The following is an 18973-nucleotide window of genomic DNA, read 5'->3' on the forward strand; positions in this document are numbered from 1 at the left end:
CACACCTGACTGCAGGTCACACAATGACCAGGTTACTCCCTTGCTCAGACAGCTCCCTGATGCTCTCAGTCTCTTTCAAAAGGGTCCGCAGGACCATCCATGACCCTGCCATTTCCACAATGTGCTGCTTCCAGGCAGGCAGACCATCCCTGACTCATCTGAAGAACCAAACCCCTGCTGGGGCCCTGAACCCAAGGACAACCTCTTGGTCCTGACATGGACTCTCAGACACTCCCAGGAACCCTCTGAGAAGGGGAGGCCCCTTGTTACTGCTCTAGAGGATGCAGCCTCTGATGGAAAGAAAAGACACAGCTTGGATAGCAGGTTTGGATCCACCTGGTGCTTCCTGGGCATCCATGGTGTACTTCCACACAAGCCACCTAGGAGGCACCATAAGGACCACTCTGCCCACTGACCTCAGCTTAATGCAATCATCACCTCAATACAGGGAACCCTGGGAACAACAAGCTGTAGATATGAAGGTTTTTCCTTCATATAAAAATCTTTAGTAAAAATAGCTCTCAAGGGGGCCTAATATATGGTGACAGAAGAAAATGTGACTTTGAGTAGTGGGCACACAGTGCAATATACAGATCTTGTATCATAGAATTCTACACCTGAAATCTTTATGATCCTATTAACCAATGTCCCCCTAATAAATTTAATTTAAAAAATAAGTTTTGGTTTTTTTTTAATGTAAAAGAAAAATAGCTCTTTACAGAACCACCCATAACACAGAAATAGCTAACTCAATTTCCTACCACCTGGGCAGGAGGGAATGAGGCAAGCTGATTGGGCCATAGAAAACAGGGCCAGGTCCAAAAGGTACAACTCTGTCTGGCTATTGACACGTGGGATATGGGCTCAGGGTGGACACATTACATTTTCTAAGAGGAGTTACAAGTAATGTCTTTATAGGAAAAACTACATTTTTTTAATGGTGGTCACTAATTAATCACCATCCCCACCAAATGATAATAAAAGGCTAAATAAAACACTTCAGGCAGCACAGCCTGTTTTACACACTCAAGATAAAAATAAATGAGTTCAAACTAACCAATGTGTCTCAGTGGATTGAGCATCATCCCATGGACTTAGAGGTCCTGGTTCAATTTCTGGTCAGGGCACATGCCCGGGTTGCAGATTTGATCCCCATTAGAGGGTGTGCAGGAGGCAGCCAATCAATGTCTCTCTCTCACATTGATGTTTCTATCCTTCTCCTTTCCTCTCTCTCTAAAAAAAAAAAATCAATAAATAAAAATATATTTTTTAAAAAATGTCAGTTCAAAGGGAAAGGGGGAGGTGGGGCGGGAAGAGAGAAACCAAAGAACTTACATGCATATATTCATAACCAATAGACATAGACAATAGTGTGGGGAAAGCAGGAGGGGGGCAGGATTGGGGCAGAAGGTGTTAAGGAGGGAAAAAAGAGGAACATCTGTCTGTAATACAGTCAACAATAAAGATAAGTCTAAAAAATAAAAATAAAAAAAGTGGGTTCATATAGTAACAAACATTTGTACAAAGGTGAAAGCTGAACCATTAGCATGTAAACAGCCAACCATGGAAGAATGGGGCAGACTCCCCCCCTGAGACCAGTAGATGAGGTGAGAAAAGGTAAAAGAATGGATGGCAATAAGTAGCAGGAAGCCCTGCAGCACTAGCCTGCAGTCTGCAGCCCCAGGACAGCAGAGCCCCGTGGGTTAATGCAAGGGCCTGCTGGGACTGAAGAACCCCCAACAGATTTCCAAACCCCAAAGAAAGCCCTCGCTCAGCCCTAATATCCCATGAGTCTTTTGGCCTCTTCGCTCTGGGCCTGCAGGGTCTCACTTGCGTACTTCTGGAGGAGTTCCATCTTCTTCCTTCGCACAAGTGCCTCCTCGATCTGTGAATAATAAGAGTAAAGGTTTCATGCAGCACTACTCAGTAAGGCCCTCTATGCCCTACCAGAACCCAGTCAGGAGGGAGTCCCTGTGAAGGAGTCCATTGAGGAGCTCATTATCCAGAGCAGTTGCAAAAATCCCTTTCTCTCCCACTGAAGCATGTGAACAATAGAATGTTTGTCCCTCTAAAGCAGATAAAATCCTGCCTTCTCTAGACTCCACACCCTATTATGAGCACAGTGACCAGTGTCAGGTGGTCAGGAGTCAGAGGTGCCTTAGTAAACAGGGGAAAAAAAACCAGTGAAGCACTTAATGGAGTCTCCTTTAGAGGCAAGGCCCCTGGCACTTGGGAAGCTACACCAGCAAGGGCAGCTCACAGCCTCCACCCTACCTCTTGCTGCGATGGCACAGGGACATGAGCGATAAACTTCTGCTGTTCATCTTCCCCTCCTTTCTCCTGGTTGCCTTCCTCATCAGACTACAAACAGAGAACAACCGAAAGTCAGTGAGTAGGAGACCATGAAATAAATGTTGGTAGTGCTATAAAATGCACTGCTATGCAGCTGTTTAAAAGAGGGAGGAAAGGAATGAGAATTCTATTCTCATACAGAAACACAGCCAAGGCATCATTAAGTACAAAAATCAACAAAACATTGTATATATTACGCTAACTTTTGCATTAGGAAAAAAAATAATAGAAACTAGTGACAGCAGCCAAGACCTAGGTAGATGGAGGGTAAAGCTCCATGACAATCTTTGTTGACTATCTTTAGATACTGTTTCGCTCTTGACCTTTGTGAATATCTCACCGATTTTTTAAAAATTATATTTAAAGTCCAGTCAAAATGATGGAGTAGGTAAATGCTGTGCTGTCCTCCTCCCACAACCACATCAAAATTACAACTAAATTATAGAATAACTATCGTGAGAACGACCTGAAGACCAGTTAAACAGAAGTCCTATAACTAGTAGCTATACAGAAGAAGCCATGTCAAGACTGGTAGGATGGCAGAGACACTGAATGGGCAGGTCTCATACAGTGTGGCAATTAAGAATTGGGAGGGACAGCTCTACTGCGGAGGTCTCCCCTGAGGAATAAGGAGCCCCATCCCCACACAAAGCTCCCCAATCCAGAACACCAGTGCCAGGAAAAGGACTCCCCATAACATCTGGCTGTGGAAACAAGCAGAGAATTCATCCAAGTGAGATGGGGGGCTGCTGGAGACCAAGGTACTCCTCTTAAGGGGCCCAAAAATAAACTCACTCACAGGCAGTAGCTTGGAAAGTACAAGATACATATGAGGAGGAACTAAATTGACAAACTTCAAGACAAGCACTAGAGGGGCAGGAGTTGGAGAAGTTCTCTCCAGAACAGAAGTGCTGGCAGGTGACATTGTTCCCTTGTTGAGCCCTCCTCCCATCCAACTGGCAGAAGCAGGCAGGAACCAAATCTGAGATCTCCATTAACCTGGCTAACATGGTTCTCCCTACCGTGATGATTCCCCAAGACCCGCCCCATTCAACTCAGTCACTGAGCCTGAGCCTCTTCTAGCAGCTGCTCCACAGAAGCAGACTTTCCTGAAATCTCTAAAAGGTACACAAACCCCAAACAAGCAGTGGCTGGCCTCAGCATGCCCTATACCTCTTGGTAAGCAGCCCTAGGCTGAGCATAAGCAGCAACCAGTCTTAACAACTTGCACTATAACTGCCATCATGTGGTCCCAAGGCTGGCATAAGCAGCTGCCAGTCACTGCTTGAAATGTACCCTCAAATAAGTGGCCATAAGCCTGGCACAACTGGCGCTGGCCTCAACAACATCAGTGTCCACCAAAGGATTAAAAACCCAACACCAGTGGCAGTCAGCCTCAGTTCACGGCATAGCCTCTCTCAAATGCCTTCAAGCAGCAACAACTGCAGATCACTTTGTAGCTCCTACCAGGAGGCCCCAAGCAAGGCAAAAAGCGGTGACTGAACTTGACCTACACTGAAGCCCTTCCCAAGAGGTTGAGGTTTCACAACTCAGAGCAGAAGGCAATGTGCACCAGGGAGACCCTGGCTGCCCACTAGTACCTCCTCCTCAGTGACAGCATAGATGTTGATCTCTTCCTCCTCTTCCTCCTCCTCTTCCTTTTCTCCTCTTGCCAGCCGAGCCTCTCTCTCTGCTTTCCACTTTTCCACTAATTCGGCTCTGACTGAAGACAAGAGACAGCAGGTGATACTTTGGCCTCTAAATAAGCTTTAAACACTATGCAAGACAAGGCTAAGATGTTCCCTTAGGAAAGAAACACCCTTCATTCTGCCCTGGTGGGAGGGAATCAGAAGTGAGGGACAGTCTGATCTCATAACAGTTCTGCCTTAAGTCACTACAAGACAGCTTTTTAGGAAATATCCTCAGATATTCCCCAGTTCACCAACCTTGGTGGCTTCCTAATATGTCCACATGAAAACAGAAATGCTGTTATACAGCATACCGGCAAAGAGCTCCAACTCCTGACCAACTTCTAAAGCTCTAATTCAGTGCACCTCATGGGAAGTAGCACTGACTTATTTTTCAGAGTTGTCATGACTTCAAAAGAATGTCAGTAAAAGGCTCAGCATAGTGCTTGGCATAGAGGAAGCTCTCCGAAACGGAAACCCATCCTGCTCTACACCAGGGATGGGGAACCTTTTTTCTGCCAAGAGACATTTGGATATTTATAACATCATTTGAGGGCCATACAAAATTATCAACTTAAAAATTAGCCTGCTATATTTGATCAGGTTAATTTGGTGAGACATATGATGTTAGCTGGTATTGATTTCATGGGCCTTATATAACCCATGGGCTGACATTTCCCATCCCTGTTCTTCACTGATAACCTGTGTGTTTTTTTGTTTATTTGTTTTTACAAATCCTCACTCAAGGATATTTTTTCATTTATCTTCAGATAGAGTGGGAGGGAGAGAGAAAGAGAAAGATAGAAACATCAATGTGAGAGCGACACATCGATTGCTTGCTTCCCTCACAACCACGACCAGGGCCAGGAACAAAACCACAATTGAGGTACGTGCCCTTGAGTAGAATCTAATCCTCAACTCTTTGGTCCACGGGCCAACGCTCTAACCGCTGAACCAAATTGGCCAAGGCACTGATAACTTGTGTTTAAAGAAGATCTAAATCTTCTTAAGTGGGCACTACGCTTCATTTCAAGAAAGGCTAGTCTGGGAAGGAATCTTGGTGGACAGGGACAAGGTCAGATGCCATTCTATAGCTTCCCCAACATGCTCCTTCTGGCCCAACACCACATTAACTGCCTTATAGTTACTTGGAGTTAGGTCATTAGCAGATCATTTCTTTCTGGCATAAAGCACTATCTAAAAACCCAGTTTCAAAAAAAAAAAAAAACAAAAAACCAAATGCCATATATAATGAAATAAAATGCCTGTAGACCTACATTTCTTTTCATATTCCTGTTCCAAAGGCACAATAACACCATCATCTTCATCTAGGTATCCGTAGTATTCAAAATCAATTGCCTTCATGAGCTCAGCACGTGTCTTTCTTGGAGGAGGAAGAGCTAAAAGAAAGAGCACCAACTTAGCTGAATTTCCCATCATTATCACACTCAAGCCTTCTCCCTACACAATGTTACACAGGCATACAGTATGTGTGTTCATAAAAATATGAAATAGCCACTTCTCTACACTAGTAATAGGATAAGTGATACTATTCATCAGTGTTGAAACTTTTGACCCATTTAGTCCATTTAAAAGAAATTTATGCTATCACCTCACACCTGCCAGAATGGCTGCCATCAACAAATCATCAAACAACAAGTGTTGGCAAGGGTGTAGAGAAAAGGGGACTCTAGTACACTGCTGGTGGGAATGCAGACTGGTACAGCCACTATAGAACTCAGTATGGGGTTTCCTCAAAAAATTAAAAATTTAATTTTGACCCTCTGATCCCACTTCTAGGAATATCCTAAGAAGCCTGAAACACCAATCAGAAAGAATATATGTATACCTATGTTCATAACAGCACTATATACAATTGCTAAGATCTGGAAACAGTCCAAGTGTCCATCAATAGATGAGTGGAAAAAAAGCTGTGGTACATATACACAATGGAACACTATGCAGCTGTAAGAAAGAAAGATCTCTTATCCTTTGAGATGACATGGAGGGACCTGGAAAGTTTTATGCTAAGCGAAATAAGCCAATAAGAGAAAGACAAATACCATACCACATGATCTCACTTATTTGTGGAATATAATGAACAAAAAAGCTGATGAACAAAACAGACCCAGAGACAGAGAAAGAAGTACAATTCAGACTGAGAAACTTCAGAGGAGGGGGCAGAGAGGAGGGATGAGATAAACCAAAGAACTTATATGCATGTATGTGTAACCAATGCACATAGACAATGCTTGGGGAGGGGGCGCAGGATAGGGAGGAGGGTGCCTGAGGGGAAAAGGAGAAACATCTGTAATAAAAAATAAATTAATTAATAAATAAAAAAAGTAATCTATTCTAATTTAAAAACAAAACAAGCGTATGGTGTGAGAAATTGCTCAGGACTTCAAAACAGATCTGCACTTCCCGAGTGCAGCTATTGGTGCTTTGCAGGAGGCAAGTGAGGCCAATCTGGCTGGCCTTTTTGAAGACACCAACCTGTGTGCTATCCATGCCAAATGTGTAGCAAATGTGTAGCCAAAAGACGTCCAGCTAACATGCCGCATACATGGAGAACGTGCTTAAGAATCCACTATGATGGGAAACATTTCATTCTTTTAAAAAAAAAATTCTCTTTGTCCTGTTATTGGTAGTTCTGAACGTTCAATATTTTTTCCATGGGGTCAAAATGTACCTAAGTATATGATTGCAAGTTGAAAATAGGGGGCAGAAATCAGGCATTGGCAGTTTTTCCATTTTCACTTGTGTGTGAATTTTTTAAATATAAATGCGGTGATATAAGGCATTAATGCAAGTCAAAATGTTTCAGTGAACAAATTTCAACAGTTCAACTTTATAACAATATAAATAAACCTGTTAAATTTTTCTGGACAATGCCAGCATTTGGATTTTTTTAAAACAAGTATATTTCTTATTGATGGCAACTAAATGATATTTGTAGCATTTTTATCATACAGTAGATTCCATCCATTCACTATACTTTTCTAACTGAGTTGTCCTACATGCAAGTACATGTTTTTAATGTTGTCTGTCTTCTGTGCTGTTCCTGTAAGTTTGCTATTAAAATAGATTAAACTATAAAAAACAAACAAACAAAAACAACCAGCCTAGCCAGTATGGTTCAGTGTTTAAGCGTTGACCCATACACCAAGTGGTCACTGGTTCAATTCCCAGTCAGGGCACATGCCCAGGTTGTGGGCCCAATCCCCAGTGAGGGACATTCAGGGGGCGCCCAATCAATGTTCTCTTATTGATGTTTCTGTCTCTCTTTCCCTCTCCCTTCTTCTCTCTCTAAAATCAATAAAGAGAAAATAATTAAAAAGAAAAAAAAACAGGTTCAATTCTGGGCATCTTGCTTGAACTGTTTGAGAGGAAAAATCTGTTTCTGGGAGAAAACAAAATGTGAGCCAGTGATGGACAACTTGCTACCATAAGCAGAGTTAGAGAGAAAAAGAAAAACACAAACAATGGAAGTCAAAACTATAACATGGAAAAATGTGACCTGGAATCCACCATTCCTGAAGGCAAGCTACCCATGGGCTTTTTAGTGATGTGATCCAAAAAGTCAGGCTTTTCTGCCTAAAGTAAATTGGGGTTGAATCACCTGTCAATTTTACTGATGAAATTTAGCTGATGAAATAACCATAGAAGTGCATGTAAAACAGCCTGGAAGGGAACATATCACACAGATACCAATGGTTACATTATCTGTAGCAGAGGCACTGACACTAGGGGAAGAAGGGGTCAAGAGCACTATACTACTACTTAAATTATACTCATTAAGACTAACAAAGGCAACTTTCTTGCTTTTTGTAATCCTCACCCAAGGATATTTTTTCTATTGATGTTAAGAGTATGGAAGGAAAGGGGAGACAGAGAGAAACATCCATATGAGAAAGAGACACATCAATTGGTTGCCTTCCTCATGCACCAGAGGTTGAACCTACAACCCAGGAATGTGCCCTTGACCAGGAATCAAACCCACAACCCTGTGATCTGCAGGCCGGTGCTCTAACCACTGATGCACATTGCCCAGGACAATTTCCTTTTTATAAAAAAAAAAAATCTATGACTGGAATAAAAATAAATTTAGAAAAGTAAAAATGTAAAAAAAACAATAAAAAAGTAATATATATAACATAACCTCACTTTAGGAGCCTTCCCTCCACTGCAACTCTTAAAAAACTAAAAGGAAAAATACCCTGACATGTTAACAATCGTCATCTACAAGTTGTAAAAATGCAGGTGAGTTTTTATAATTTTCAGTGTTTCCCAACTTTTCTGTAACAAAATTATATTGCTTTCATCATAAACAACATGATATTTAAACTCTGAATTATTTTTTGTTATTGTTAATCCTCACCCAAGAATACTTTTTCCATTAATTTTAAGAGAGAGTGGAAGGGAAGGAGGAGAGAGAGAGAAATATAGATGGGAGAGAGACACATTGATTGGTTGGTTCCAAAGCACCAAGGATCGAACCTGCAACCCAGATATGTGCCCCTGACAGAGAATCAAATCCACAACCCTTCAGTGTGCAGGCCGACACTCTAATCACTATGCTACATCATCCAGGGCTAAACTCTGAACATTTTTAAGCGATGTTAATAACACATGCAAAAGTAGTTTAGGCATTATAAATTTAAAAATAGCCCTGGCCAGATTGGCTCAATGGTTAGAGTGTTGGCCAGTGGACCAAGGGGTCGCAGATTTGACTCCTGGTCAAGGGTATGCACCTGGGTTGCAAGTTCAATCCCCAGCCCTGGTCAGGGCGCATGCAGGACACAACCAATCAATGTCTCTCTCTCACATCGGTATTTCTCTCTCTCTCTCTCTCCCCTCCCTCCCTTCAACTGTCTCTAAGAATCAATGGAAAAAATATCCTCAGGTAAGGATTAACAATAACAAATAAATTAATTAAATAAGCAGAGTTTAATAAAGGTAAAATTATATTTTTAAACAAATGGGAAAACCAACTGGAAGGAAATAGAATAGAATGCCAACAGTGCTGAAAATGCCAATATCATTCTTCTCTGCATTTCACTTTTTTTAATCCTCACCCAAGGACATTTTTTTTTTTTTTTTGCATTTATCTTCTGATAGAGTGAGAGGGGGAGAGAGGGAGGAAGAGAGAGAGAGAAACATTGATGTGAGAGACACATCGAGTGGTCGCCACCCACATGACCCCAACTGGGGCCAGGGACAAACTGCAACTGAGGTACATGCCCTTAGCAGGAACCGAACCTGTGTCTCTCTGGACCACGGGCTGCCGCTCTAATCACTGAGTAAAACTGGCCAGGGCTTCACATTTTTTCTATAAAGTATTTAGACTACTTTTCTAAAAGTCAAAATTAAAATACAGGCACACCTCATTGTATTGCACTTCACTTTATTGAACTTCACAAATACTACATATTTTAAAAATTGAAGGTTTGTGGCAACCCTGCTTCCAGCAAATCTGAGTGCCACTTTTGCAACAGCATTTGCTCACTTTGTATCTTTGTGACATTTTGATAATTCTCACAATATTTCAAACTCTTTCATTATTGTATGTGTTATGGTAATCTGTGATCAGCGATCATTGATGTGCCTATTGTAACTGTTTTGCAGTGCCATGAATCACAGCTGTATAAGATGGTGGAATTAGCCCTGGCTGGTGTGGCTCAGTTGGCCTAACATTGTTCCATGCACCGAAAGGTGGCGCCAGTTAGATTCCCAGTCAGAGCACCTGCCCAGGTTGCGGGTTTGATGTTTCTCTCTTTCTGTCTCTCCCTTCCTCTCTCTAAAATCAATAAAAACATATTTTAAAAAATATGGTAGAATTAACAGATAAATGTATGTTGTGACTACCTCACTGATTAGCTGGTTCCTTGACTCTCTCTCTCTCTCTCTCTTTGGGCCTCCCTATTCCCTGAGGCACAACAATATTGAAATTAGGCCAATTAATAAACTTACAATTGCCTCTAAGTGTTCAAGTGAAAGGAAGAGTTGCATGTCTCTCACTTTAAATCAAAAGATAGAAATGATTAAGACTTTTGAGGATGATAAGTCAAAAGTTGAGAGAGGTCAAAAGCTCGATGTCTTGCACCAAACAGCCAAGTTGTGAATGCAAAGACAAAGTTCTTGAAGGAAATTAAAAGTGCTACTCTAGTGAACAAATGAATGATAAGAAGCAAAACAGCCTTATTACTGAAATAGAGGAAGTTTTAGTGGTCTGGATAAAAGAATAAACCAGATGCAACATTCCCTTAAGACAAAGCCTAATCCAGAGCAAGGTCCTAACTCTCTTTAATTCTATGAAGGCTGAGAAAGGTGAGGAAGCCGCAGAAGAAAAGTTTGAAGCTAGCAGAGGTTGGTTTACGAGGCTTAAGGAAAGAAGCCATCTCCATAAAAGTGCAAGGTGAAGCAAGTACTGATATAGAAGCCGCAACAAGTTATCCAGAAGATGTAGCTAAAATAATGAAGGAAGGTGGCGTAAACAACAGATTTTCAGTGTAGATGAAACAGCCTTATGTTGGAAGAAGATGCTATCTATGACTTTCATAGCTAGAGAGAAGTCAATGCCTGGCTTCAAAGCTTCAAAAGAAAGGCTAACTCTCATGTTAGGGGCAAATGCAGCTGGTAAATTTAAGTCAAAGCCAATGCTCATTTACCGTTCTGAAAATCCTAGGGCCCTTAAGATTTATGCTAAATCTATTCTACCTATCCTCTATAAATCAAACAATAAAGCTTAGATGACAGTATATCTGCTTACAACATGATTTGCTGAATATTTTAAGCCAACTGTTGAGATCTGCTCACAAAAAAAGATTCTTTTCAAAATATTACGACTCACTGACAATGCACCTGGACACCCAAGAGCTCTGGTTAATGTTGTTTTCAGGCCTGTTAACACAACATCCATTCTGTAGCACATGAATCAAGGAATAATTTCGTCTTTTAAGTCTTAATACATTTCATAAGGCCATAGCTGCCACAGACTGTATTTCTCTGATGGATCTGGGCAAAGAAATTAAAAATCTTCTGAAAAGGAGTCACCATTCTAGATTCCATTAAGAACATTTATGATTCACAAGAGGTCAAAATATTAACATTAACAGGAGTTTGGAAGAAGTTGATCCCAATCACAGATGACTTTGAGGGGTTCAAGAATCCAGTCAAGGAAGTAACTGTAAATGTGGTAGAAACAACAAGAGAACTAGAATTACAAGTGGAGCCTGAAGATATCACTGAATTCTGCAATCTCACGATAAAACATTAATGGATTTTTTTTTTTTTTTTTTTGCTTATGTATCAGCAAAGAAAGTGGTTTCTTGAGATGAAATGTACTCCTGAAGAAGATGCTATGAAAAGTGTTGAAATGACAACAAGGGATTTAGAATATTACATAAACTCAGTTGATAAAGCAGAAGCAGAGTTTGAGAGGATTGACTCCAATTTTGAAAAAAGATGTACTGTGGGTAAAATGCTATCAAACAGCAGCTCATGCTATAGAGAAATGGTTCATGAAAGAAAGAGTAAATAAATGGGGCAAAGTTCACTGTTGTCTATTTTAAGAAACTGCCACAGCAACCTCACTCTTTATCAACTACCAACCTGACCAGTAATCAGTCATCAACATCAAGGCAATGCTCTCCAAGAACAAAAAGATTATTGTTACTCACTAAAGAGTCAGATGATGGTTAGCATTATTTAGCAATAAAATATTTTTAAATTAAGGTATGTACATTGTTTCATAGCATAATGCTATTTTTGCACACTTACTAGACTACAGTATAGTGTAAATAACTTACTATAGTCTGGAACCACACTTGCAATACCTCCAAAGTATGCCTGTACACAAAAACTCCAGGCCAGTGGTTTCCATTTTGGAAGGCCAAGGATTGGCTGAAGTTTCCCAGAGCTATGGAGGAAAGGACAGGAGAAGTAAGGGTGCCTGGCTTGGATTGATACAGAGCAGCTCAACATTCCTCTTTTACCTGTTGTAGTTAGGCCTAAAGGTTTACTTGTCTGTCAGTTTTTTACAAGTAATAGGTAAGTGAAATATGAACCAATTTCAATTAAAAGCCTGGCCCAATAACTTTGGAAAATTTCAAATTGGGGAACTCCTCATTCAGACTGAGAGACTGGTATATGCAAACAGAGTGGAATTTGACACCAGTCATTTCTAGGTACCTTTTAGCCCCAAATGTATATCCTGGGCCTATAACTTCAACTCTTAGTGCTTAAAGTTTCTTGTTTAAAAGCTGGGAACAATAATTCTGACATTACAGGGTTATTGTGCAACTAAGAAATAATACAGAAGCACCCAGGGCATAGCATGTCTACGCTTATGATGATTACCATTATATTCAGGGCTACTTTTTTTGGTTTTCTGATGGTTAGCAAAAAAAAAACAACAAAAAAACACAAGAAGCAGAAAAAGGGAGCCAAAAAAAAAGTGGTTGATTCGTTTTCTAAGAAAGATTGGTATGATGTGAAAGCACAAGTTTTGTTCAATATAAGAAATATTAGAGGATTACAAAAAAAGCTAAAGAGTGAATGGAAGCTACACAGACCATCTCCCAGGACCAAACTGGAATTACAACAAAAATAATAACAAATCGTCAAGAAAAAGCAACAGAAAAGCAGCTTGAAGGACCATATAACCAGGGACACTGACTCAATCCTGGTAGAATTCCGAAGGTGCCAAAAGGGGGCTGAGAGCCCACAGACAGCAGCTACCTTAGCTGTGTGCAGCACCCTCGGGTAAAACTCCCAAGCAGCTCCACATCACAGAGCCGGGACAGACACTAAAAGAGCAATAGCCACTCACCTTGGGTTCCGACAGAGGGAGGGAAGACGGGACTGGAACTGTGTGGGGACACTCAGGATTTGGAGGGTGCTTAGAGCTTTTGCTGAGTTGCAGCCATGCAGGACAGTGGTCATCTTACTCCTTCACAGAGCTCTGGGAAGAGGCGGTGGCCCCTACCTTGGAGAGTCAACCCCACCCAATGGCCATTGAAATGCAAGTTGAGAGCGATTATCAGCTAGCATCTGCCCCACCCTCAGGAAACCCCCTTATGCTGAACACCTCAGGGAGTGTTTCATTCAACTGAGAACCCAAGGCTCTTCAAGTTACTGCAACTAATAGCCTCCAGGAAAAAAGCTAGAGAATAACTTAACTATTCCTGGGCTTGCAACTCTGCCCAGGAAGGAAGACTTGACAGTGGTGTTTAACATGGGTCCTCCCACGCTCATCCAAACACAGTAGAGGGTGCCACCAACAGCAGAACACCAATTCCCACAGGGAAAATTTGGCAGGATCCAAAGACCACTGAGATAGGCAAAATGGTGAAACAAAGAAACAATTGCCAAAGGAAAGAACAAGAGACCTCTACCGAATGTGAGATAAATGAGGTGCAGTTAAGCAAGTTAACAAAACTAGAATTCAGAACCATGATCTTCTGGAAGCTCAACAGCACGTGTAAACATAAGCACCATGAGTAAAGACATAGAAATTTGGAAAATCAACCAGTTAAAAAAAAACCAGCAAGAAGAAATGAAGAATGACATATCAAAAGCAAAGAACACATTGGAAGATCTAAACAGCAGACTAGAGGAAGCGGAGGATGGATCAGTGAATTAGAAGACAGGGTAGAAAAAAATCAACCAATCAGAAACTAAATAGAAAAACAATTTAAAAAAAAGGAAGAGAGCATAAAAGAACTGTGGGAAACTGGAAACATAATAATATTTGAATATAGGAGTCCCCAAAGAAGAAAATGAGCATGGGGTAGAGAATATATTTGAAGACACAGTGACAGAAAACTTCCCAAATGTGGTGAAGGAAGAAGGCATTCAATTCCAGGAAGCACAGAGAGCCTCAAGTAAGAAGAACCCAAACAGGCCCACACCAAGACACATACTATTCAAAATGCAAAAAATTAAACACAATGAGAGAATCCTAAAAGCAGCAAGAGAGAAGCAAGAGGTTACCTACCCCCTTAAGGCTATCAGCTGACTTCACAACAGAAACACTACAGGCCAGAAGGGAATGGCATGAGGTAATCAAGGTCATGAAAAACAAGGATCTGAATCCAAGACTACTCTACCCAGCAAGCCTATCACTCAAAATACAAGGTCTAATAAAGAGCTTCCCAGACGAAAAACAGCTAAAGGAATACATTAGCACCAAACCAGCACTGCAAGAAATGTTAAAAGGACTGCTGTAATTAGCAGGAGAAATAGGAAGAAAAAAATAACCACACTAAACAAAAATGGCAATGAATAAAGTACATATCAATGATCACCTTAAATGTGAACAGATCGAATGCTCCGATAAAAAGATACAGAATAGCTGATTGGATAAAAAAGCATGACTCATATATATGTTGTTTCCAAGAGACCCACCTCACAATGAAAGACTCACATAGGTTAAAAGTGAAGGGATGGAAAAAAATGTTCTAAACAAACGGAAATGAAAAAAAAGCAAGGGTAGCAATACTCATATCTGATACAATAGATTTCAAAATGAAAACCATAATTAGAGACAAAGAAGGCCACCACATAATATTGAAAGGATCTATCAAACAGGAAGATATAAGCTTGATAAACATATATGCACCCAATATAGAAGCACCTAAATATATTAAAAACCTTTGGGAAGACTTCAAAGGAGAAATCAATAGCATTACAATCATAGCAGGGGACTTCAACACCCCGCTGACATCACTGGGTAGATCCTCTAGACAAAAAATTATCAAGGAAACAGAGACTGTAAATGAAGCACTAGACCAAATGGATTTAATAGATATCTACAGAGAATTATACCCCAAAACTACAGAATTCACATTCTTCTCAAGTGCACATGGGACATTCTCAAAGACAGACCACATGTTAGGGCACTAACTAAGTCTCTACAAGTCCAAGAAGACAAAAATCATATCAAGCACCTTCTCAGATCACAATGGCATGCAACTAGAAATAAATTGCAAGAAGACCATGCAAAGACATTTGAACACATGGAGGCTAAATAGCATGTTATTAAACAACAAAAGGTTTGCCATGGAGATCAAGGAAGAAATTAAAAGATTCCTGGAAACCAATGAAAATGAACACACAACAACACAAAATCTATGGGATGCAGTGAAAACAGTTCTGAAAGGGAAGTTCAAAGTTCTACAGTCCTACCTCAAGAAACAAGAAAAATTTCTAATTGACTGTCTAACCTCACAACTTAAAGAAGTAGACAGCAAACAAAAAGGAAACACCAGAACAAGTAGAAGGAAGAAAATAGTAAAGATCAGAGCAGAAAAAAATGACAGAGACCAAAAAGACCATTCAAAGGATCAATGAAACAAAGAGCTTGTTTTTCGAAAAGATAAAAAAGATTGATGGACCCTTAGCTAGACTCACCAAGAAACAAAGAGAGAGAACCCAAATACACAAAATCAGAAATGAAAGAAGAGAAGTAACAACTGACAACACAGAAATACAAAATATCGTTAACAACTACTATGAACAATTATATGGCTACAAACTCAACAATCTAAGTGAAATGGACAAATTTCTAGAAACACATAATCTCCCAAAACTGGACCAGGAAGAGATAGAAAACTTCAACAGACCAATATCAACAGAAGAAACTGAAGATGTAATCAAGACTCTCCCAGCAAACAAAAGCCCAGGCCCAGATGGCTTCACGGGGGAGTTTTACCAAACATTCAAAAAAGAAGTAACACCCATTCTTCTCAAACTATTTCAAAAAATTCAAGAAGAAGGAAGACTTACAAACTCATTTTATGAGGCAAACATAATTATAATTCCAAAACGAGAAAAAGATACTACAAAGACAGAAAACTACAGGCCAATATCCCTGATGAACATAGATGCCAAAATCCTGAACAAAATACTAGCAAATCGGATCTAGAATACATCAAAAACATTATTCACCATGACCAAGTGGGATTCATCCAGGGATGCAAAGATGGTACAATATTCGCAAATCAATAATTTTGATACACCACATGAATAAAATTAAGAATAAAAACCACATGATCATATCAATACATGCCGAAAAAGCCTTTGACAAAATCCAGCATCCATTTCTAATAAAAACACTAAGCAATGTGGGAATAGAGGGATTATATCTCAACACAATAAAGGCCATATATGAAAGACTTATAGCCAACGTCATACTCAATGGGCAAACATTAAAAACATTTCCCTTAAGAACAGAAACAAGACAAAGATGCCCACTTTCACCACTCTTATTTAACATAGTATTGGAAGTCTTAGCCACAGCAATCAGACATGAAGAAAAAATGAAAGGGATCCAAATTGGAAAGGAGGAAGTGAAACGGTCATTATTTGCAGATGATATAATACTATATGTAGAAATCCCCGAAGACTCCATCAAAAATTTACTAGACTTACTAAATGAATTTGGCAAAGTAGCAAGACACAAAAGAACGTCAAGAAATCGATGGCATTCTTATACACCAATGATGAACTCACGGAAAGAGAAACTAATAAAACAATCCTATTTACCACTATGGCAAAAAAATTAAGATACCTAGGAATAAACTTAAACAAAGAAATAAAGGACCTATTCGCAGAAAACTATAAGTCATTGAAAAAAGAAATAGAGGAAGATATAAAAAAAGTGGAAGCACATACCCTGTTCATGGATTGGAAGAATTGACATCATTAAAATGTCCATACTACCCAAAGCAATCTATAGATTCAATGAAATCCCCATCAAACTGCCAATGGCATACTTCACAGAACTAGAACAAGTACTTAAAAAGTTCATATGGAACCAAAAAAGACCTCGAATAGCCACAGTAATCTTGAAAAAGAAGAACAAAGTAGGAGGAATCACATTACGAGATTTCAGGTTATACGACAAAGCCACTGTAATCAAAACAGCCTGGTACTGTCACAAGAACAGGCACATAGACCAGTGGATCAAAACAGAGAACTCAGAAATGGACCCAAGGCAATATGCTCAATTAATATTTGACAAAGGTGGCAAGAGCATACAGTGGAGTAAAAACAGCCTCTTTAATAAATGGTGTTGGGAAAATTGGACAGCTACATGCAGAAAAATGAAACTAGACCATCAACTTACACCCTACACAAAAATAAACTGAAAATGGATAAAAGACTTAAATGTAACTCATGAATCCATAAAAATCCTAGAAGAAAATGTAGGCAACAAAATTTCAGACATCATACACAGGTGAATTTTCAGTGATACATCACCTAAGGTAACAGAAACAAAGGAAAAAATGAACACATGTGACTACATGAAACTCAAAAGCTTCTGCACAGCAAAAGAAACACTCATCAAAATGGAAAGGCAACCCACTGTATGGGAGAGCATAATTGCCAATGATATATCAGATAAGGGGTTAATTTCCAATATATATAAAGTGCTCATACAACTCCACAAAAGGAAGACAAAGAATCCAATTAAAAAATGGGCAGAGGAACTGAATAGACACCTCTCCAAACAGGACATACAAATGGCTAAGAGACATATGAAGAAATGTTCATCATCACTAATCATCAGAGAGATGCAAATCAAAACAACAATGAGGTATCACCTCACACCTGTCAGAATGGCCGCCATCAACAAATCATCAAACAACAAGTGTTGGCGAGGGTGTGGAGAAAAGGGGACTCTAGTACACTGCTGGTGGGAATGCAGACTGGTGCAGCCACTATGGAAAACAATATGGTGTCACCTCAAAAAATTAAAAATTGATCTTCCATTTGACCCAGTGATCCCACTTCTAGGAATATACCCTAAGAAGCATAAAGCACCAATAAGAAAGAATATATGTACCCCCATCTTTGTAGCAGCACTATTTACAATCGCTAAGATCTGGAAACAGCCCAAGTGCCCATCAGTAGACGAATGGATCAAAAAGCTGTGGTACATATACACAATGGAGTACTACGCAGCGGTAAGAAAGAAGATCTCTTATCCTTTGAGACTACATGGAGGGACCTGGAAAGTATCATTCTAAGTGAAACAAGCCAAACAGAGAAAGACAAATTTCATATGATCTCACTGATTTGTGGAATATAATGAACATAACAGTTTGAGGAATGGGGTAGTCCCAGAGACGTGGAAGCGGGGTACAGACTGACAATCCCCTAAGGAGTGGGGAGGTGGGGGAGGGATGAACCACAGAACTTATATGCATGTATGCATGAACAGTGGACATGGACAACAATCTGGGGAAGGGGCAGGAAGGGAAGGGGGAGGGGGGAATCAGTGGGGGAAAAAAGAAGAATCATCTGTAACAAAAATTAATCAATAAAAAAAAAAAAAGAAAATAATGTACACTTGTGGCTAGAATAGCTAGCTTAAAACAGACTATACCTTATAGATGGGTATGGATGATATAAGGTTGACCTTTATTGATAGTTACTGCAGCTAGATATATGAGAGTCCATTATATTCTTTTATTTATACATGTATGTTTGCAATGATCTATAATAAAAAGTTTTTAAAAAATGGGGAAAAAAAGAAATATTAGAAAAAACTGGTAACAAGAACTCAAAAAACCCAAATTGCACCTGATGGTCTCAAGGGTCATGTTTTGGAAGTAAGCCTAGCTTACCTGAGAATGATGAAGTTGCATTTAGAAAATTCAAGCTAGTTACTGAGGATGTTCAAGGAAAAAACTAATTTTCATGGCATGGATCTTAACCTGTGAAAATGTGTTCGATGTTCAAAAAATACTAGGCCATGATTAAAGTTCATGTTGATGTTAAGACTATTGACAGTTATTTGATTCATCTATTCTCTATTGGTTTTACTAAAAAACACAGCAATCAGGTTCAGAAAACTTCTTAGGTTCAGCATCAAATCTAGAAAATGAGGAAATCAAGAGCCAAGAGGTGCAGACACATGACTT

At 39.8% G+C, this 18973-nt stretch overlaps 2 protein-coding genes across 3 annotated transcripts in view; both read right to left on the reverse strand.

The window, feature by feature from the left end:
• RAB43 (RAB43, member RAS oncogene family) overlaps positions 1–1887 on the reverse strand; it is a 110959-nt gene extending 109072 nt beyond the window's left edge. Inside the window, exon 1 of one of the 2 annotated variants that reach the window (XM_036245814.1) lies at positions 1831–1887. The gene's annotated coding sequence lies outside the window, so the exon portion shown is untranslated. The remainder of the gene's footprint in view (positions 1–1830) is intronic. The other variant, XM_036245817.1, reaches the window with a different exon arrangement.
• The window catches only part of ISY1 (ISY1 splicing factor homolog), a 54468-nt gene continuing 37091 nt past the window's right edge, over positions 1597–18973 (reverse strand). The window contains exons 8-11 of the mRNA XM_036245812.1: positions 5318–5440; positions 3954–4075; positions 2275–2361; positions 1597–1885 (exon numbers count right to left, since the gene is read on the reverse strand). Of these exons, the coding sequence (XP_036101705.1) occupies positions 1778–1885; positions 2275–2361; positions 3954–4075; positions 5318–5440 (440 nt within the window). The 3' untranslated portion in view covers positions 1597–1777. The remainder of the gene's footprint in view (positions 1886–2274; positions 2362–3953; positions 4076–5317; positions 5441–18973) is intronic.

This window comes from Molossus molossus, unplaced genomic scaffold (genome assembly GCF_014108415.1).
Source record: "Molossus molossus isolate mMolMol1 unplaced genomic scaffold, mMolMol1.p scaffold_m16_p_6, whole genome shotgun sequence".
Lineage (NCBI taxonomy): Eukaryota > Metazoa > Chordata > Mammalia > Chiroptera > Molossidae > Molossus > Molossus molossus.